The 21,770-nt window shown below is 46.3% G+C and overlaps 1 protein-coding gene across 1 annotated transcript in view; it reads left to right on the top strand.

The window, feature by feature from the left end:
* Window positions 1-13,917: 13,917 nt before the first annotated feature.
* mib1 (MIB E3 ubiquitin protein ligase 1) overlaps window positions 13,918-21,770 on the top strand; it is a 176,066-nt gene continuing 168,213 nt past the window's right edge. The window contains 1 exon segment of the mRNA XM_038809723.1: window positions 13,918-14,295. Coding sequence (XP_038665651.1) covers window positions 14,067-14,295 — 229 coding nt within the window. The 5' untranslated portion in view covers window positions 13,918-14,066.

Below are 21,770 nucleotides of genomic sequence, written 5' to 3' on the forward strand. Positions count from 1 at the left end.
GTTAAGAAATTGGAAGCCTTACCTACAGGCAGCACGGTAGCACTGTGGTTAGCACAGTTGCTTCACAGCTCCAGGGTCCCAGGTTCGATTACCGGCTTGGGTGACTGTCTTTGGGGAGTCTGCACGTTTCCTCGTGTCTTGTGTGGGTTTCCTCCGGGTGCTCCGGTTTCCTCCCACAGTCCAAAGATGTGCAGGTTAGGTGGATTGCCTATGTTAAATTGTCCTTAGTGGCCAAAAAAACGGTTAGAACAAAGAACAAAGAAAATTACAGCACAGGAACAGGCCCTTCGGCCCTCCCAGCCTGCGCCGATCCAAATCCTTTATCTAAACCTGTCTCCTATTTTCCAAGGTCTACTTCCCTCTGTTCCCGCCCATTCATATACCTGTCTAGCTGCTTCTTAAATGATGCTATCGTGCCCGCCTCTACCACCTCCGCTGGTAAAGCGTTCCAGGCACCCACCACCCTCTGTGTAAAAAACGTTCCACGCACATCTCCCTTAAACTTCCCCCTCTCACTTTGAAATCGTGACCCCTTGTAACTGACACCCCCTCTCTTGGGAAAAGCTTGTTGCTATCCACCCTGTCCATACCTCTCATAATTTTGTAGACCTCAATCAGGTCCCCCCTCAACCTCTGTCTTTCCAACGAAAACAATCCTAATCTACTCAACCTTTCTTCATAGCTAGCACCTTCCATACCAGGCAACATCCTGGTGAACCTCCTCTGCACCCTCTCCAAGGCATCCACATCCTTCTGGTAATGTGGCGACCAGAACTGCATGCAGTATTCCAAATGTGGCCGAACCAAAGTCCTATACAACTGTAACGTGACCTGCCAACTCTTGTACTCAATACCCCGTCCGAAAGGCAAGAATGCTGTATGCCTTCTTGACCACTCTATCGACCTGCGTTGCCACCTTCAGGGTACAATGGACCTGAACTCCCAGATCTCTCTGCACATCAATTTTCCCCAAGACCCTTCCATTGACCATATAGTCCGCTCTTGAATTTGATCTTCCAAAATGCATCACCTCGCATTTGCCTGGATTGACCTCCATCTGCCATTTCTCTGCCCAACTCTCCAATCTATCTTATTTGTTGTATTCTCTGACAGTCCTCCGATATCTGCAACTCCACCAATCTTAGTATCATCTGCAACTTGCTAATCAGATACCTTCCTCCAGGTCATTTACGTAGATCACAAACAACAGTGGTCCGAGCACGGATCCCTGTGAACACCACTAGTCACCCTTCTCCATTTTGAGACACTCCCTTCCACCACTACTCTCTGTCTCTTGTTGCCCAGCCAGTTCTTTATCCATCTAGCTAGTACACCCTGAACCCCATACGACTTCACTTTTCCATCAACCTGCCATGGGAAACCTTATCAAACGCCTTACTAAAGTCCATGTATACGACATCTACAGCCCTTCCCTCATCAATTAACTTTGTCACTTCCTCAAAGAATTCTATTAGGTTTGTAAGACATGACCTTCCCTGCACAAAACCATGCTGCCTATCACGGATAAGTCTATTTTCTTCCAGATGTGAATAGATCCTATCCCTCAGTATCTTCTCCAACAGTTTGCCTACCACTGACATCAAGCTCACAGGTCTATAATTCCCTGGATCATCCCTGCTACCCTTCTTAAACAAAGGGACAATATTAGCAATTCTCCAGTCCTCCGGGACCTCACCCGTGCTCAAGGATGCTGCAAAGATATCTGTTAAGGCTCCAGCTATTTCGACCCTCGCTTCCCTCAGTAACCTGGGATAGATCCCATCCAGTCCTGGGGACTTGTCCACCTTTATGTCTTTTAGAATACCCAAAACTTCCCCCTTCCGTATGACAACTTTACCGAGAGTATTTAAACATCCATCCCTAGCCTCAACATCTGTCTTGTCCCTCTCCTTTGTGAATACCGATGCAAAGTACTCATTAAGAATCTCACCCATTTCCTCTGAGTCCACGCATAAATTTCCTCTTTTGTCTTTAAGTGGGCCAATCCTTTCTCTAGTTACCCTCTTGCTCCTTACATACGAATAAAATGCTTTGGGATTTTCCTTAACCCTGTTAACCAAAGATATTTCATGACCCCTTTTAGCCTTCTTTATTGCGCGTTTGAGATTCGTCCTACTTTCCCGATATTCCTCCAAAGCTTCATCAGTTTTGAGTTGCCTCGATCCTATGTATGCTTCCTTTTTCATCTTAGCTAGTCTCACAATTTCACCCGTCATCCATGGTTAGGTAGGGTTACGGGGATAGGGTGGAGATGGTAGGGCGCACTTTCCAAGGGCCGGTGCAGACTCGATGGGCCAAATGGCCTCCTTCTGCGCTGTAAATTCTATGATCATGAAGGCAAATAGCTCCCTCATTGGGGGAGCTGGCGTCTTTATGGGCATGTGTATGCAGTCAATGGTTTCCTGGAAAATCCTGCTAATGCAACCAAGCCTCTCACTTGCTCAGCCTGACTGGCCTCATCCGGAATTGAATGAAAGTACTGACCTTTCGGAGCAGTGTGCCATTGACCAGCTTGAGGCAGCTGATGGAAGCTGATTGGGTGACACCACATAGATCTCCCACTGACTCATGGAAAGAACCTGAATCATAAATGTTCAGGGCACTGTCACCTTTAGAGATACTAGCATAAAAAGGCCACCTATGTAGTTGGAGGAGATTCCTGGACTAATTACCTTGCATATGGAGTTTAGAGTCACCCTGGAGAGTGAGAGCCTTCTTCAATACTGTAACCACTCACAGCCAAACTTCTGACTATTCACCTTTGTATTGGCCTGTCATCCTGCCCTGGATGTGGAATCCATGAAAAATGTGAAGGCCGGGCAGCATAGTGGCGCAGTGGGTTAACCCTGTTGCTTCACAGCACCAAGGCCCCAGGTTCGATCCCAGCTCTGGGTCACTGTCCGTGTGGAGTTTGCACATTCTCCCCGTGTTTGCGTGGGTTTCGCACCCCCCAACCCAAAGATGTGCAGGCTAGGTGGATTGGCCACACTAAATTGCCCCTTAATTGGAAAAAATGAATTGGGTACTCTAAATTTAAAAAAATGTGAAGGCCATCTACCGAGTAGTCCATGTGCTGAGGACAAAAACAAACAGGACACTCAGAGCTGCAGTTAATTGCCGTTTAAATACCATAAATTGATCTTTTAAATGTTGCCGAGCACACTTTCGACTTCTGCACGTGTCCATCGACCAAGATATCACAAGGCAGTGTGATGACTCCAGGAAGCCCTTCCCACCTAGGGTGGCACGGTGGTGTAGTGGTTAGCACAGCTGCCTCACGGTGCTGAGGACTCCGGTTTGATCCCGGCCCCCGGTCACTGCCCGTGTGGAGTTTCCACATTCTCCCTGTGTTTTCATGGGTCTCACCCCCACAACCCAAAGATGTGCAGGGTAGGTGGATTGGCCAAGCTACTTTTTCCCTTAATTGTTAAAAAAAAAGAATTGGGGGGCAGGGCGATGGCATAGTGGTTAGCACAGCTGCCTCACGGTGCTGAGGTCCCAGGTTCGATCCCGGCTCTGGGTCACTGTCCGTGTGGAGTTTGCACATTCTCCCCGTGTCTGCGTGGGTTTCGCCCCATTACCCAAAAATGTGCAGAGTAGGTGGATTAGCCACACTAAATTGCCCCTTAATGGAAAATAGAATAATTGGGTAATCCTAAATTTATTAAAAAAAGAATTGGGTACTCTAAATGTTCAAAAGAAAAAGGTAGCCCTCTGCACCTCTTCATGCCCCATTTCACAAGCAACCGGGACCACTGCACACCCTCATGATGAGCATGTAATTCTGGCCATAGGCCATCTCCAGCCCATCCAAAATTGTTATCTCCCAGGTGATGTTAAAACAGTTTATAACCAAGGTTAACTTTGGAGAAAGCTTTCTGGGAATTCCTCTCCAACCTCCCTAAGCAATCGAAGATTAATCTGGAGCTCACTCTGGCTCTAATAAGGCTGTACATTGCAAAGTGACTCCGACTGTGCAGACATCATCTGAACACAGGGCCTCATATCCTGGGTTCCAACAATCTCCAGTCCAATTCTGTACAAGATGGCATTTCCTGATCATTCTTCAATGACTTGAAATCTTGTGATGGGTTGTCCACTTCTGAGTTTTTAAAGATTAAACAAAAATTGATCCACTATTTCTCTTTTAAAAGTGCCAACGTTTACTTCACTGGTATCTAATCATTTTGCATTAATCTCAAGTGTGTTGGCATAGTGATTATGTTACTGGATTGAAAATTCCTGAGGACTGGACTGATAATCAGGAGATGTGATTTCAAATCACACCATGGCATTGAGTAGATTTGAATTCAGTTAATTACAAAATAGGAGAAAAACTGTATCAATAATGGCGACTATGAATCTTTCAGATTGTTCACTAATGTCGTGTATGGAAGGAAATCTGCCATGTTTACCCAGCAAGCCACGCTAATGACAAGAAGAATAATATTGGCTGGACCACCTGACATTCACCTTGGTATCATTAGATTTGTGGATGATAAAGGCACACTCAGTCCAGTCGGCCCTGAAAGGTCCTCCTGGAGGACATTTGCAAAACTTGAGAGAGCTGTTCCATAGACGAGTATCAGCTCGACATATTGTACTTACAGAATCACACACACCACATGGTGGTCCGAACTCTTCACCACCATCCCTGGTTATGTCCTGAGGGGACAGCACAGTGGACACAGTCAACAGGGAATGGCCCCGGAAAACTTCAACATTGATTTTGGACCACATGAAGTTTCAGGCCATTAAGTCAAACATGGACTAAATAATGGTCCTTATTTTCCTAAATTCAAACTCTGGAATTCTCTTTAAAACTGACTATCACTGCTTCTTTAACACCCTCAGCTGATCAATGCTCCGCCATGTCAAACACCATTTGCAAGGGTACATAATGTACTCTGGAGATGAGTATTTTAATGCCCATCAGGAAGAACACTACTAATTGATTTGGCGAAGTCCTGACGGTCATAGCTGTCAGACTGGGTTAGTGGCAGGTGAACCAACATGGGGAAATACCTGCTTGACCAATTGGCTCACCAATTGACCAGTCACAGATTCATGACAGTATTGGTTGCAGTGACTTCCACATAGTCCTCGCAGAGACAAAACTCCATCTTCACATTGAGAACACCCTCTAACGTGCTGTGTGAGTTTAATGGGATGGAATCAGAACAGATCTAGAATCTCAAAACTGGGCATCCATGAAGAACTATGGACTAGAAACAGTAGAACTGTATATCACCAGATTGGTTCCTTCACGACTAGTCATATTTCTCACCCTATCATTACTATCAAGCCAGGCAATTAACCCTAGTTCAATGAGGATGATGAAAGAGCACTACAGAATCAGCAGCAGGCATACTTAAAATAAAAAGATGTGTACTTGAAAATGAGGTATCAACTTGGGGAAGCTACAAAACAGGACTAAGTATACACTAACAATGGGAGTAGCATGCTTTAGACAGAGCGAGGTAATCCCACAACCAACAGATCAATTCAAAGTTCTGTTCTCCTGTCATAGCCAGATGATCTGTGGGCATAGTTTGTTTCGTGAAAATGTATTTTATTCCTTTCTTTCTTTGATGGGATGTGCGTGTTGCTGGCAAGGCCAGCATTTGTTGCACATCCCTAATTGCCCTTGAACTGAATGGCAGACTTGGCCCTTTCAGAGACCAGTTAAGAATCAACCACAATACTGCGAGTCAGGAGTCACATGTAGGCCAGGCTGTGTAGCCACCGAAGTTGGCCATTCCCTAAATACAAAATGGAGGAACGCAAAGCTTGCAGGTTAAAATGGACAATGTTAACAGCACAAGCAGGCTGCACCAAGCCAACGTGTATTCTGTCTGCTAAGAGAGCAGACAGCACTGAAACGAACATTCCGCATACTAATGAGGCAATCTCCGGGATAGTTAACATAGTAATGGAACGATCCCAGGGACAATGGACACAAATGGGGAAGTGATTGCAACAGTGTATGGGAAACCAGACACCCCGGCACCAGCGGGGTCCGAAAACAAAGCACCTGAAGGCCCGCCCAGTAGCCGAGAGATAGCCTCAGTATTGGGGGGGATTCAAACATATCGATTGGGAAGAGACCCAATCGATTCCCAGCAGGAAAAGGGTCCGCCCAAAAGGGCGCGGAGCCCTGGGACCTATAAAAGACAGGTCCCACACTTAGTTTGTTCTTCTTAACCAGCCCTCCTCTCTGGAGCAGCATCTCGACCAACTTTTGCCAAAGAAGACCTTGAACGAGAGAGAGGAGAGGTTTGGGACAGCAGCCACCAGCAAGTAAGTCTCACAATGATCGCTACCAGAGATAGACACTCCTGACCCCTTTTTAACCCATACCAACCTGAAGTCTGCAGACCAGAGCAGAGCAAGAAGCCTTGTCCCCTGATCCAGCTGTTCCCTTTGAGATAAGTATTGGTTTATTTAGCGGTAGTAATAGTTAATCTCTTAGCGTGTGCTATGGGTAGTATTATAATTGTATTATAATAAACTCAGTTGTTTGAACTTACTAATTGGTGTATGGTTTATTGCTTTGAACTTGACCTTGAAGCTTGTGGCGGTATCTTAACGATACCTGGCGACTCCAGAGCTAAGTAACGAAACAGAGCCAAATTGAGTGTTAAGCACATTCACCCAGAACGAGCAACAGCTGGTAAAGATGTGGCAGATTTCCTTCCATTAGTGAACCAGATGGGTTTTTATGACAATTGACGATATCTTTGTGGTCAACATTACAGAGACTAGCATTCAGTTCCAGATTTCATTAATTGACCAGTGGGATTTGAATCCATGCCCCCAAAGCATTAACTTGAGCTTCTAGATTACTGGTCTTGTTGACATTAGACATCTTTCAAAGACATTTCAAAGACATTTTTATAAAGTTCTAACTCTGGAGAGCACAGTCCACAAGTGTTTCCTTAACATGAGTGTCTCTTATTCACTGTTAACAATCTAGCACACCTAGAACAAAGATTTTTTGATGCCCAAAGGCAACCTCAATAAGGAAATGAAACATTGTAAATGCTACCGACAACAAGTTGGAGACAAACATTGACTGAAAATTGCAGTTTGCTTGAAGAATGAACAGGAGTTTGCAATGGATCAGATTACAAGGGAGCTGATCTTCATTCAGGTAGTACTGAGAAGAAAGATGTTGGAAGTGATTACTGGAAGTGGGGCAGCAGGGTAGCATGGTGGTTAGCATAAATGCTTCACAGCTCCAGGGTCCCAGGTTCGATTCCCGGCTGGGTCACTGTCTGTGTGGAGTCTGCACGTCCTCCCCCTGTGTGCGTGGGTTTCCTCGGGTGCTCCGGTTTCCTCCCACAGTCCAAAGATGTGCGGGTTAGGTGGATTGGCCATGCTAAATTGCCCGTAGTGTCCTACAAAAAGTAAAGTTAAGGGGGGGTTGTTGGGTTACGGGTATAGGGTGGATACGTGGGTTTGAGTAGGGTGATCATGGCTCGGCACAACATTGAGGGCCGAAGGGCCTGTTCTGTGCTGTACTGTTCTATGTTCTATGTTCTATGATTGGAGGGAAATATAAGGGAACCGACAAGCTTGCTGAAGTGAATATTATCAGTGGAAACAGATCTGAGAAATTATATCTACTGAAACTATGGTGGTGACTCCCTGTTATAGGCGTACTTGGAATCCATATAGGGGGTGATTCTCCGGTCCGCGGACTAAGTGCCCGCGCCATTGTGAACGCCGTCACGTTTCACGACAGCATGAACTGGGCCTGGCTACGTACGATTCTGGCTCCACAGGGGGCCAGCACGGCGCTGGAGCGGTTCATGCCGCTCCAGCCTCCTTTCGCGCCAAATGGGCGCCGCGCCAACCAGCGCATGCGCAGTTGGGCCAGCTCAATCCTGCACATGCGTAGTTGGGCCACGCCAGTAAGTAGGTCCAGGGGGGAGAGGCCGCCCCGCCGATCGGTGGGCCCCGGTCGCCGGCCAGACCCCATAGGAGGCCCTCCGGTGAAGGAGCCCCCTCCCCCTCACAGGCCCGCCCCCCCCCCCCCCCCCCGGACCGGTCCCGCAGACTTCCCTTCGGCAGCGACCAGGGGTGAACGGTGCCGGCGGGACTCTGCCGATTCCAGCGGCCTGCAGCCAGTGCCGCGCCAAACGTGCCGGCGCAAATGGCACCGGGGTGCGGTTGCAGCGGTTCTCCGGCCCGGCGCGGGGTTCAGAGAATCGCCCCCATGGTATGTTCACCGTGGCTGTAATCACACTGCTGGCATACAATCCGATAGGAATTCCACCTCATCTCCCAAGCTAACAATCTGATAGAAACAGGCAAGATCCAGATTCAAGTAATTCAGTGTGATTGTATGGATATAGCACCTGTAAATAATAATCTTGTTATCTGACATGTCAGGGCCAGCGATTATCACCCTGAGTGGTGAGTTGCCTTCTTGAACCGCTGCAGGCCTTCAGGTGTAGGTACACCCCTGTGCTGTTCGGAAGGGAGTTCTAGTATTTTGTCCCAGTGACAGCGAAGGAACGCTGATACATTTCCAAGTCAGGGTGGTGAGTGACTTGGAGGGTAACCTAGAAATGGTGGGGTTCCCAGGTATCTGCTGCTCTTGTCCTTCTAGATGGTCATTGTCGTGGGTTTGGAAGGTGCTGTTGAAGTAACCTTGATGACTTACTGCAGTGCGTCATGTAGATGGTACACAAGGCTGCCACTGTTTGTCGGTGGTGGAGGGTTTGAATGTTTGTAGAAGGGGGAGCAATCAAGCGAGCTGCATTCCCCTGGATGGTGTTGAGCTTCGTGAGTTTTGTTGAAGCTGCACTCATCCAGGCAAGTGGAGAATATTCCATTACACTCCTGACTTGTGCCTTGTAGATGGTGGAGAGGCTTTTGGGGGGGGGGGGGGGGGGGGGGGGGGGGGGGGGGGGGGGGGGGGGTGGGGGGGGGGGGGGGGGGGGGGGGGGGGGGGGGGGGGGGGGGAGAGGAGGTCAGGAGGTGAGTTACTCACCGTAGGATTCCTAGCCTTTGACTTGTCCAGGTAGCCACAATATTATATGGCATGTACAGTCAGTTTCTGATCAATGGTAACTCCCAGGATGTTGATTGTGGGAATTGGGACAATGGTTAGATCCTCTCTTGTGGGAGATGGTCATTGCCTGACACTTGTGTGGTGCGAATGTAACCTGCTACTTGTCAGCCCAAGCCTGGATATTGTCCAGGTCTTGCTGCATTTGGACACGGACTGTTTCATTATCGGGGAATGGTAAATGGTGCTGAACATTGTGCAATCATCCGCAAACAACACCACTTCTGATCTTGCGATGGAAGGTAGGTCATTGATGAAGCAGCTGAAGATGGTTGGGCCTTGGACACACCCTGAGAACTCCAGCAGTGATGTCCTGCAGCTGAGATGATTGACCTCCAACCACCCAACCATCTTACTTTGTGCCAGGTATACCTCCAACCATGGAAAGATTCCCCCCTGATTCCAATTGACTCCAGCTTAGCTAGGGCTCCTTGATTCCATACTCGATCAAATGCTTCCTTGATGTCAAGGCAGTCACTCTCACCTCACCTCTGGCATTCAGCTCTTTTGTCCATGTTTGAACCAAGGCTGCAATGACGTCAGGAGCTGAGTGACCCTGGCGGAACCCAAACTGAGCGACCGTTAGCAGGTTATTGCTGAGTAAGTGCCACTTGATAGCAGTTGATGACTCCTTCCATCACTTTGCTGATGATAGGATTAGACTGATAGGGAGGTAATTGGCTGGGTTTTGATTTGTCATGGTTCTTGTGTACAGGTCACATCTGAGCACTTTCCCACATGCGGGTAGATGCCGGTTGTGAACCTGTACTGGAACAGCTTGGCTAGGGGTGCAGCAAGTTCTGGAGCACAAGCCTTCGGTACTATTACCGGGATAATGTCAGGACCCATAGCCTTGCAATATCCAGTGCCTTTAGGCATTTCTTGACATCACGTGGAGTGAATCGTATTGGCTGAAGACTGGCATCTGTGATGTGGGGACGCCTGGAGGAGACTGAGATGATCATCCTGCTCGGCACTTCTGGCTGAAGATTGTTGCGAATGCCTCAGTCTTGTCCTTTTGCACATACGTGCTGGGCTCCTCCAACATTGCGGATGGGGATATTTGTGGAGCCTCCTCCTCCTGTGAGTTGTTTAATTGTCCACCCTATTCACAGCTGGATGTGGCAGGACTGTAGAGATTAGATCTGATGCGGTGGTTGTGGAATTATCTATTACTTGCTGCTTATGCTGTTTGGCACACAAGTAGTCCTGTGTTGTAGCTTCAAAGGGTTGACACCTCATTTTTCGGTATGCCTGGCATTGCTCCTGGCATGCTCCTCCTGCCTTTTCATTTGAACCATGGTTGATACCCTGGCTTGGTGGTAATGGTAGAGTGGGGGATATGCCGGATCATGAGGTTGCAGATCGTGGTTGAATACAATTCTGCTTCTGCTGATGGCCCACAGTGCCTCATGGATGCCCAGTCTTGAGTTGCTAGATCTGCTTGAAGTCTATCCCATTTAGCATGGTGGTAGTGCCACACAACACGATGGAGGGTATTCGCAATGTGAAGACGGGACTTTGTCTCCACGAGGACTGTGCAGTGATCACTTTTATTGACACTGTCATGGACAGGTGCATCTGCAGCAGGCAGATTGGTGAGGATGAGGCTAAGTAAGTTTTCCCCTCTTGTTGGTTCCCTCACCACCTGCTGTAGTCCCAGTCCAGCAGCTATGTCCTTTAGGACCCGGCCAGCTGGGTCTGTCGTGGTACTACCAAGCCACTCTTGGTGATAGACATTGAAGTTCCATGCAGAGTATATTCTGCGCTCTTGCCATGTTCAGTGCTTCCTCCAAGTGGTGTTCAACATGGAGGAGTATTGATTCATCAGCTGATGGTGGTCGTTACGTGGTAATCAGCAGGAGGTTTCCATGGCCATCTTTAACCTGGCGCCATGAGACTTCATGGGGTCTAGAATTGATGTTGAGGATTCCCAGGGCAACTTCCTTCCGACCGTATACCACTGTGCCGTCCCCTCTGTTTGGGCTGTCCTGCTGGTGAGACAGGACTTACCCAGGAATGGTAATCGTGCTGTCTGGCATATTGTCTGAAAGGTATGATTCTGTGAGTATGACTATGACTATGTCAGGCTGTTGCTGAACTAATCTGTGAGATAGCTCTCCCAACTTTGGCACAAGCCCCCAGATGTTAGTAAGAAGGTCTTTGCAAGGCCTTTGTCATTACCTGTGCCTGTGTTTGATGCCGGGTGGTCTATCCGGTTTCATTTCTTATTTGTTTTTTGTAGCCGTTCAATACATCTGAGTGGCTTTCTAGGCCATTTCAGATAGCATTCAGAGTCAACCACATTGGTTGTGGTGTCACATATAGGGTAAGAATAGCAGATTCTTTCCCTAAAGGATATGGGTGAACCAGATGGGTTTTCTACAACAATCAACAATGCTTTCGCAGTCATTACTAGACTTTAATTCCAGATATTTTATTGAGTTCAAATTCCACCACCTGCCGTGGTGGGATTCGAACCCGGGTCCCCAAATCATTAACCTGGGTCTCTGGATTACAATACCACTACTCCACCGCCTCCCCACTATGTGACTCTAAGAAAGTTAGGCCGCCCTGAATATATTTTATAAACACTCAGATTACAAATTGTGAAACGAAGAATACTCAACAGTATACTCCCCATTTTATTTTTATCTGCACTTAGAGTGTTCTCCTGTACAAGGCCTTGAGTGTTCCTGTAGTTCTCCAGGGATGAAACCAAGGTGTGCCACAAGTCTCAGGAATTCACTTTGGCTCTCTTCAGTTTTTCATTCTGGCATTTCGATTTCTAGAGCTCTCTTTTTCTGTGAGGATTCCATTGTTGATCTCTTCCACTTGGTCTACCAGGCAGATCTGACAGTTTTAATTCCTTATGTATTGGGACTTTCCATTTTGAATATGGGCCCTGCTTAGCAATTCCTGATCAGGAACAGCCCTGGTTGCTAATGGCCTCCATGCTGAGTGTTCTGGCTGCTGGCAGATACAGAATTACCTGCTCATAGTTTTTCAACCTGACTAACTCTCTGTGAGAAAAACACACAGATAAAATCAAAAACAAAAGACTACTACCTCCATATCCCTATGGAAATGTGGCAGATCTGGGATGTCCCAGATAGATTCGAAGCAATCATTCAGAATTCTCAAACCTGTTGTTTGTCCTGAAAAGTATATGAATACTTTAACACAGTCCCTTGTTCATCCATTGCTTTCAAACTTTCTTTGATCTGGTGTACATGAATAATTCATCTATGTAATGGAGCCAACTGCAATCTTACCAGACTTGCTAGCTCCAATCCTAAACCAATAAGCACCTATTGCTTTTGTTTTCACACATCTAACAAAATCTATTTTTCACAAACACAGCCCATCCTTTAAATGGTAATTAGGGGGTGTTTCTCAAACTATTTACCTTATATTAAAAATTCGGTTCTCAAAACACGTGAATCATGAAACTAGACACTTTCAGAACAATACAGATAAGTATTACTTAATAAGTTAAAAAAAAAATTAGAGTACCTAATTTTTTTCACAAGTAAGGGGGAATTTAGTGTGGTCAATCCACCTAACCTGTACGTCTTTGGGTTATGGGGGTGAAGCCCATGCAGATATGGGGAGAATGGGCAAACTCCACACAGACAGTGACCCGGAGCTGTGATCGACCCTGGGGCCTCAGCGGCACCATGCTGCCCATAAAGCTAGTCATTCTATTGAACCTTCAGAAAAAGACAGAAAAAGAAATGCCTCTGCTGTGAAACGCTCATTCACCAACAAAGAATGAAATGAAATGAAATGAAAATCGCTTATTGTCACAAGTAGGCTTCAAATGAAGTTACTGTGAAAAGCCCCTAGTCGCCACATTCTGGCGCCTGTTCGGGGAGTCTGGCACGGGAATTGAACCGTGCTGTTGGCCTGCCTTGGTCTGATTTCAAAGCCAGCGATTTAGCCCAGTGCTAAATCAGTCCCTGACAGAACAGACTACCATGCAATAAGCAGTCACTGGCCTGAGACCTCACTGTATTGGGAACTTGAGAGCCAGCCCTATTAAGGATTTATTTTGGATGGCATGGTGACGCAGTGATTAGAACTGCGGCAGGGACCCGGATTCGATCCCGGGTCGTCAGCGCCATAAGCAGCTCTGCTAACCACTGTGCCACCCTTAGTTAATACGTTTTGGGGGCAGCACAGTAGCACAGTGGTTAGCACAGTTGCTTCACAGCTCCAGGGTCCCAGGTTTGATTCCCGGCTGGGTCACTGTCTTTGCAAAGTCTGTACGTTCTTCCCTTGTCTGGGTGGGTTTCCTCCGTGTGCTCCGATGTACTCCCACAGTCCAAAGATGTGCAGGTTAGGTGGATTGGCTATGCTAAATTGCAGTTAAGTTTGGAGGGGTTCATGGTTTACGGGGATAGGGTGGTGTTGGCTTAAGTGGGATGCTCTTTCCAAGAGCCGGTGTAGACTTGATGGGCCGAATGGCCCCCCTCCGCACTGTAAATTCTATAAGGAGGCCAGGTATCCATTGAAAAATAAATAAGAACAGATGAATGGAGAGATCTGAGGGGCATTGATACACTGATCACTAAAAGGAGCAATGCAGGTTAATAAGGTCATAAAAAAGCAAAGAAGGTACTGGAATTTATTTATAGAGGGATAGATTTGAAAAGCAGATGCATTATGTTAAACCTGTACAAAATATCGATTGGACAATGCTTGGTGCATTGTGAATGGTTCTGTCTGGTCTGTGACCAAGTGAACAGCTGCGTTTGCCCATATCAAAGATGGCGGCGTTGCACACTCAATGGGGCTCCGATTGCACATGCGCTGTACCGGTCCCTCCCCCGTTTCCTTCTGCTGAGTTCCCGGATTCCTCAACAACACACAAAAAAAACCCCGATTCCGCCAAATCATAGTGGCGCCCGGGGGCCTCCCTTCCCTGTGAACCGGCACCCGACTCGGGGTTGCGGGGGCCGATATGAGCGGCTCCAGGAATAACCGGGTGATGATGGAGGGGGTCGGGGCCCGAGTGGTGCGGGGCCCCGACTGGAAATGGGGCAAACAGGACGGGGGAGAGGGGCATGTGGGCACCGTGCGGAGCTTCGAGAGCCCCGAGGAGGTGGTGGTCGTGTGGGACAACGGCACGGCCGCCAACTACCGCTGCTCCGGGGCCTACGATCTGCGGATCCTGGACAGCGCACCGACAGGTGAGAGTAAAGTAACGGCGGGCGGGCGAAGGGTGGCCGGGCAGCTGCTTCATTGTGTTCAGCCTGTCTGCTGGTGCTGAGCTCCAGGCCCCACCCGCCGCCGGGGGGGAGGAGGAAACTAACTGATCAGAAATAAATCCTCAATTCAAATGCTCAGCAAATATATCCAAAATCATAATTCAAATCTGCATCACTTAAAACGAAAATGATTAGTTGAAGTAGTTGTTGGAGTAGAATTTGAGCTGAATAATTGACATTGAAGTGATTGCTATTGGGGAAAAAAATACTCGCACAACGACATTGTCCTGAATACTATGGTTAGTGGAATTGATTTCTTGAACGCAACTTCGTTATTAGTTTTGGAGATTAATGAATGACAAGTTTGTGACAAATTCCGTTCTTTGTGCAGCGACCCTCCCCCTCCCATCTCACGTCATTTCGATTCTAAGTTTTCATGACATTTTTGTTTTGTGTTGGGGCAGGGGTTCATTCAGCTGTGTAAATATATATGGCATGCTGCGGTTGGAGCTGACCTGTCCCCGACTGTTTCAGAATTAACCACAAGCTGTGATGGAGCAATCTTATTTATTGATAGAAAATTACATGAGTGGCTCCCCCCCCCCCCCCCCCCCCCCCCCCCCCCCCACTATTGCTATAGCTTGATAATTTTTTGAATGTAAAGCATGCATGATTTGCACATCTTGGGCATCTTTTAAGCTGCCATTCTGTTTTCTGGACCCAGCAATACTAAATGTTCATTCAGGCACATCATTTGATTAATATTTACTGGAATCTAACCTTTACTGAACTACTTTGATCAATTATGCAGTTCAATTTTAAATTGCCAGAAGGGGTTTATATGTTCTTTGGACTCTTTTGTGAATGGATGAGCAAGGATGGGTGAATAATTTTCCATATCTGTATCTGCTTTGTGATCCCCTAACACTGCTAGGTTATCTTAGATCAGATATGATGACTGTCCTGTGCAGAATGTAGTTGCTGAATCATGATCTTGACATAAATGCAATCTTGCAGATCCAGAAATTTAAAAGTCTATGTTTAGTCAATGTTACGAGTAGAATCTGATCCGGTAGAACTCTGTAACTAACTCATGATCATGTTTATGTTTGCTTCCTTACTTAATTGAAAATAACACCAGCTAGGTAATAAAATGTAGTCTATGCACAAATGCGTGTCTCGTGGCTGACTTTGTAAATTAATATTTCATTCTTGGATTGCAATTAAGACATCCCATTCCTCTGTGACGGCAACAATGTATTTTGGTCAATTCCTTAAATTTCTCTCAATGTAATTTGAAGTTTGGAAAAATATTAGCAGTTGATTTATTTTTAGTATTTATGCCTAAATAGAGACTTGTGTTTGAAAGTCACAGTTTTCTGCAGTGACCTTTGTACCATAATGACACCTTGTTTTAAATACGTAGGACAGGGGCTTTGCACATCATACTTTAAGGAAATGTCACCTCAAACCTATAATTTCCCAAATAAAATTGAATTTATCCTTTAATTCAAACATGAGAGACTCATGCTTGTGTGAGCTTAATTAGATAAATACATTTCAGTAAGAGGGTTAGCTAATAGCAGAATTCATGCTCAGGTAGTTGATGTCTTCTGAAAGTTTTGACATTAAGTTAAAATTAAACTGTCATCTGTGTACTGCTGCATACTGTTAACTTTGTTGCCTTGAATTTTGTTGCCACTGAAACAAGGAGTTGTCAAACTTTTAAAGCTGAACTTCAATTCAAGAAATTGGATACATCCAAGGTGTGTGCATAGCTTTTTATGTTCACATTTGGCTTTGCCAGTGATCTTAAGGTTTCGAAATGCAACTTGCATTATGAACAGTTCAGAATGAGCTGAGCACAGAAAGCATTCAGCTGAGTTTGGCACCATCAACAAGTAGCATTTATGCCACTAGGCATTGACTGTTTTTGAACAAAGAAAGCCCAGCCAATTTCACCTGCCCTTCAGCTTCACAATCGACCAGTCTACCCACTAGCAACATCCAGAAAGTTAAATGCCCCAACGATTTCAACATCAGCTGCAAGGCAAGGGCAGAGGAAAGGCTGGGTAGTCTCTCCCCCACCCTGAAGTCAAAAGCTGATGGCACTCGTGCCAGTTGCTTATATAGGTGCAGCTGGAACAGCACTCAACTGCTATTATGGATGCAGTTGAAATTTTCATGAGTGCCACTTATGTCATTGGACTTTATCCATTGCTGATGCACATTGGTTTACAATATATACAATCTATGGTTTTTGTAATAGCACCTTTCCCTCCAACAACCTTTTCAACTGACTAGAACAAGAACCATAAAGTCAGGGCAGCACCAAGTGGCATGTTGTCCTTCCCTGCGAAAGTATGATTCCATTGTTAGTGGACCAACATCCTCGAAGATTCTACCTCACATCTTTGTGGGAGTTCTAAAACCATAAGAACTGACAGCTCGAGGCTTATTAGAGAAATAAGGGCTGGGTGAAAGTTAGGCATTGCCAGTGTCACCTATCTTCTGAGAAAAAAGCGTGGAGGTGATGAATGGCAATGTGAATGGGAATAGTTCATGCAGTTAATACAAGGTGTCCTTGTTGTAACATTACAAATTATGTTGTGTTATTCTGGATTGGAGTGATACATAATTCAATGAAAATATGAGGTGTACAGAATGTGCAATAAACAAGGCATGTTGTCCATGACAAAATTCAAGGACACTTTTTTGAACATTTTTTTGGCCATGTTTTTCTGTGTCAGTGTTGCTTACACCATGTGATTCTTGCCATCCTTTATGAGCTAACTTTTCTCCCTTAAAGACTGGCAGTCTGGCTCCATAGAATCTCTGCAGTGCAGAAGGAGGCCATTTGGCCCATCTAGTCTGCACTGCAGCACCCTACCTAGGCCCACTCTTCCGCCTCAACCCCATAATCTCCACATTGATCGTGGATAATCCACCTCACCTGCACGTCTTTGGACTGTGAGAGAAAACTGGAGCCCCAGGAGGAAACCCACACTGACACAAGGGGAACGTGCCTACTCCACACAGACAGCCACCCAAAGCTGGAATCGAACAGTCCTTGATGTTTTAAGGCAGTAGTGCTAACCACTGTGCCAACGTGCAGCACAATTGGTATAAATTTTGCCACTCAGTTGGTGAGATCAACAGTGATATTTTAGTGTGGCACTGAGTGCTCCATTGTCAGAGCTAGTGGGCTGGATTCTCTGCTCCCTGACGGCAAAATTGCATTCGGTGACTGGGAGGAAAATCCGTTTTGTTGCTAAAAATCGGGAGCGGCGCCGGTTTATGAATTCTCTGGCTGCGCTGATTATCCACAGCTTCAGGCCATTGCCTGAGGCCTGCCCTGTGATGCTCCATCTCTGACTGGCAGAGTTCCTGACGGCGTGGGTTACGTGTGCTCACACCATTCGTGAACTCGGCATGGTGACTGCGGACTCAGTCCGCGGCTGCCACAGTCGGGGGAGAGCTGATCCGCGGGCAGGGGGGGCTTCATTTGGGGCTGGGAGCACTGTGGACGGGCGGTCCTGGCCGAAGTGGGGCACTACTTTGGCGGTCCAGGTCCATGGGCTGAGTCCACCATGGAGCACGGAGCGGCTGTTGCAGGCCGCCGATTTGGAACCGGAAGTGCTGAGGGCCATATTGGCAGCTGGAGCTGTGAGCTTTACGCTGCCTCCCTGCTAGCTCCCAGCAAAATGGTGCATCGGTGGCCGTTTTACGCCAGTTTTCCTGGCATAAAAGACCACCGTTTTCACGCCGGTGTGGGGACTTAGTCTCCAAAATGGAGAATCCAGCTCGGTTTCTTTTAGATGTGATGTTAAACTGATGTCCTGTCTGCAGTGGAATGTTTGAAGTTCCCATAATGCTTCTTGATGAGGGATTGTGGCAGAGTATCCTGGTCAAAATTCATCCCTTAACGACTCTACCAAAAATACATCAGTTGGATATTTAAGTTGTTTGCTGTTCCTGGTACAGTGGTGCTTGTAAATTGGCTGCTCTGTTTGTGTGGAAACAATAGCTACATTTCAAGAGTTATTAATTACATACAAGGGTGTGAAAGGCTTCATCTAAATGCAATTTTCTCACCTCTTACCGCACCCCCACAACAGTATACATCTCATCCAATTTCTAGTTCTCCACAGCTGTGACAAAGAGTCATCCAGATTTGAAGCTTGAGCTCCGTTCTCTCTCCACAGATGCTGTCAGACCTGCTGAGATTGTCCAGCATTTTCTGTTTTTTTTTTCTTCCCTCTTGTTCAGTTGTGATCCTTTGAGTTGACCCGATTAATAGTGATTTACTCACTACATGTTTGCACGTATAATTAAATTAATTGACTCCGGCCTGCCTTTAGGACTTCTTTTGGCTCATTTTATTTTGCGAAACTAAACATTAATACCTCGGAATAGTAAAACTGCTAATTGTGTGAACAGTTGTTCAGCATGAGCTAAAAATATTCAAATACTAATTTATTTTTGAAAGAAGTTGCTGGCATTAGTTTTGGTGCATATTTTCAATAATAATCTTTATTAGTGTCACGAGTAGGCTTACATTTACACTGTAATGAAGTTACTGTGAAAATCCCCTAGTTGCCACACTATGGCGCCTGTTCTGGTACACTGAGGGAGAATTCAGAATATCAAATTTACCTAACAGCACGTCTTTCAGGACTTGTGTGAGGAAACCAGAGCACCCGGAGAAAACCCTCGCAGACACGGGGAGAACGTGCAGACACCGCACAGACAATAACCCAAGCCAGGAATCAAACCCAGGTCCCTGGTGCTGTGAAGCAACAGTGCTAACCACTGGTTCCCAGCTTTGTGATCAACCGCAAAGCAATAGCTGTTACCAAGGTAAGACTGATCTCTGCGGCGTGGACTTCCCTTTCCTGATAATTTAAATCTGGCACCAAGCCCAGAGGATCGCCAGGTATGCCAGCACCAGTGGTGTCAGCAAATCACATGAATGATGTATATCTGGGTTTTTAAATGGCTTATGAAGCTCATAATTACTATTAAACACTTTCACTGATGCAGAGTTGCTCATGTTAAATGTCAAATTTGTCCACTATGATAAAAAAAAATCCATTATTTTTAAATTTTTATCTTAATGCAATGATTTATTTTTCTATCTAAAGTTTAAAATTAAAAAAATAATAGTGGTGTCAGTAGCCAATCACATTAACATGTTCTCACAGACGGAAAACCAGGAGGTTAAAATAAATAAAAACATAAAATGTTCTTACGTATTCAACAATTAAGACAGCAGCTGTGGAAAGAGTTCGCATTTTGGGTCGCTAAGACGTCATCAACCTGAAACATTAACTCTGTTCAATCTCCAAAGCTGCTGCCTGACCTGCTCAATGTTTCCAGCATTTTCAGTCTTTATTTTAAATGAAAATGGTGGGTTGCGAAGGTCGGCCGGCGTGGGTCCTGAAGGATGGCCGGTTGGTAAAAATGGGTCTCGGGCAAAAAAGTTTGAAAAATACTGACTATGCTTTCACCTAATTTTGCATATTTGTACAGGCCTAAAGTGTATCATTCTTGAGCCCATCTCTTGACATCTGGAGCATTCAGACATTTATCTCTGGTGTCAACACTCATCACGTGGTTATAATTTTAAAACTGAAAAGAAGAGGGTTGTGAGATGTAGGCCACCAAATAGTATAAAACAGGGAGTCATGAACAAGCCTTTTTTAAAAAATAAATGTTTTAATTGGTTTTCACATTTTATGTTCATACGTTAAATTACAAGTGTAATAACCGCCCATGATATCAAACAAAAGCCACCAGACGGAATTCAAATTATAAAGGGAGAGACAGGCAGCACGGTACACAAGTGGATAGCAGTGTGGCTTCACAGCGCCAGGGTCCCAGGTTCGATTCCCCGCTGGGTCACTGTCTGTGTGGAGTTTGCACGTTCTCCCCGTGTCTGCGTGGGTTTCCTCCGGGTGCTCCGGTTTCCTCCCATAGTCCAAAGACGTGCAAGTTAGGTGGATTGGCCATGCTAAATTGCCCTTTATGTCCAAAAAGGTTAGGAGGGGTTATTGGGTTATAGGGATAGGGTGGAAGTGAGGGCTTAATGTGGGTTGGTGCAGACTTGATGGGCCGAATGGCCTCCTTCTGCACTGTATGTTCTATGTAATTCTATGTCTATGTAATATACCAAAGAGTGAGGAAACAAACCCCCCCCCCCCCCCAAATCTGTGGCTGTGGGCCCCGTTTGGCCGATCTGCTTCGGTTGCCCTGCATAGTGTTGGCCCTAGTGTGTATTTCCCCATGTATTACTACTACCTTTGGTTCTTCGTTTGCTCTTGGGCTCTGCGACTGTGCCCCTTGTGTCCCGTGGTCTTTCTTATGGGCTTTTCTACCCCCAGCACCACCTCGCTCCCCTTCCCTCCACCCCCCCTTTCCTTTACGATCTGTGACTCGTCTGTGGCCCCCCCCCCCCCAACTACTCTATTGGCTACAAATAGATCCTGTAGCAAGTTGGTGAATGGCTTCCAACCCCCAGGTGGTGAATTTGATTTTCTCCAGTTGGAGAAATTTCAACAGGTTGGACAACCAGTTTGCAGATTTGGATGGTGCTGCTGATCACCGGCTGAGCAGGATTCTTTGACGGGCCATTAGGGAGGCAGAGGCAAGGGAGTTGGGGGCCCCCCTGCCCATGAAGAGTTCTGGCTGGTCTGATACTCTGAAGACAGCCACTTTCGGGCTTGGCTCCACCCTCATCCCCACAAACTTGGACATTACCTCAAAGAGAGCTGTCTAGAACATGTGGGTGTGGTTGGCCGGGCCACCCTGGCGCCGTTCACATTTGTCCTCCACCTTCGAGAAGAACCTGCCCATTTGGGTTCTGGTTCGGTGTGCTCTGTGCACCACTTTCAGCTGCATTAGGCTTAGCCTTGCGCATGCGGAGGTGGAGTTTGCTCTATTCAGCGCTTCCTCCAGAGTCCTCGCCCTATTTCTATCCCGAATTATTCCTCCCTGAACAAACCTTTTAACTATTATCTGGTAGTTGAATGAACTCAAACTTCTTCATCAAAAGTACCAAATGTCATATTAACTTGATAGATTCTGCTAATCACATTAGAAGAATGCTAGAGAAGATATGGCATTACTTATACACGCACCTAGTTGTGCCCTCAAATTCAAATTTGTGCAAAGAAACATTGTGCTACAATAGCCTTGAGTTGCATTGATATTTTAGGTTCATTCCTCAGCGTGCGAGATGAGGTGAGCAAGATTAGCATAACTACCATTCTAGAAGCTTTCATCCTCTTGCTATGATGACTCTTTGCCAGTCTTGCGACAAACGTTTGGATCAGACAATCGTGGGGCATATGGCAGTCAGAGCTTGAGATTTTCATATTTCCTCCAGAAATGGGAAATTTCTGGGTACCTACACCTGCGGTGAACGTCCAGAAAAGAATCCCTACACTGCATCTTGG

This window comes from Scyliorhinus canicula, chromosome 10 (assembly GCF_902713615.1).
Source record: "Scyliorhinus canicula chromosome 10, sScyCan1.1, whole genome shotgun sequence".
NCBI lineage: Eukaryota > Metazoa > Chordata > Chondrichthyes > Carcharhiniformes > Scyliorhinidae > Scyliorhinus > Scyliorhinus canicula.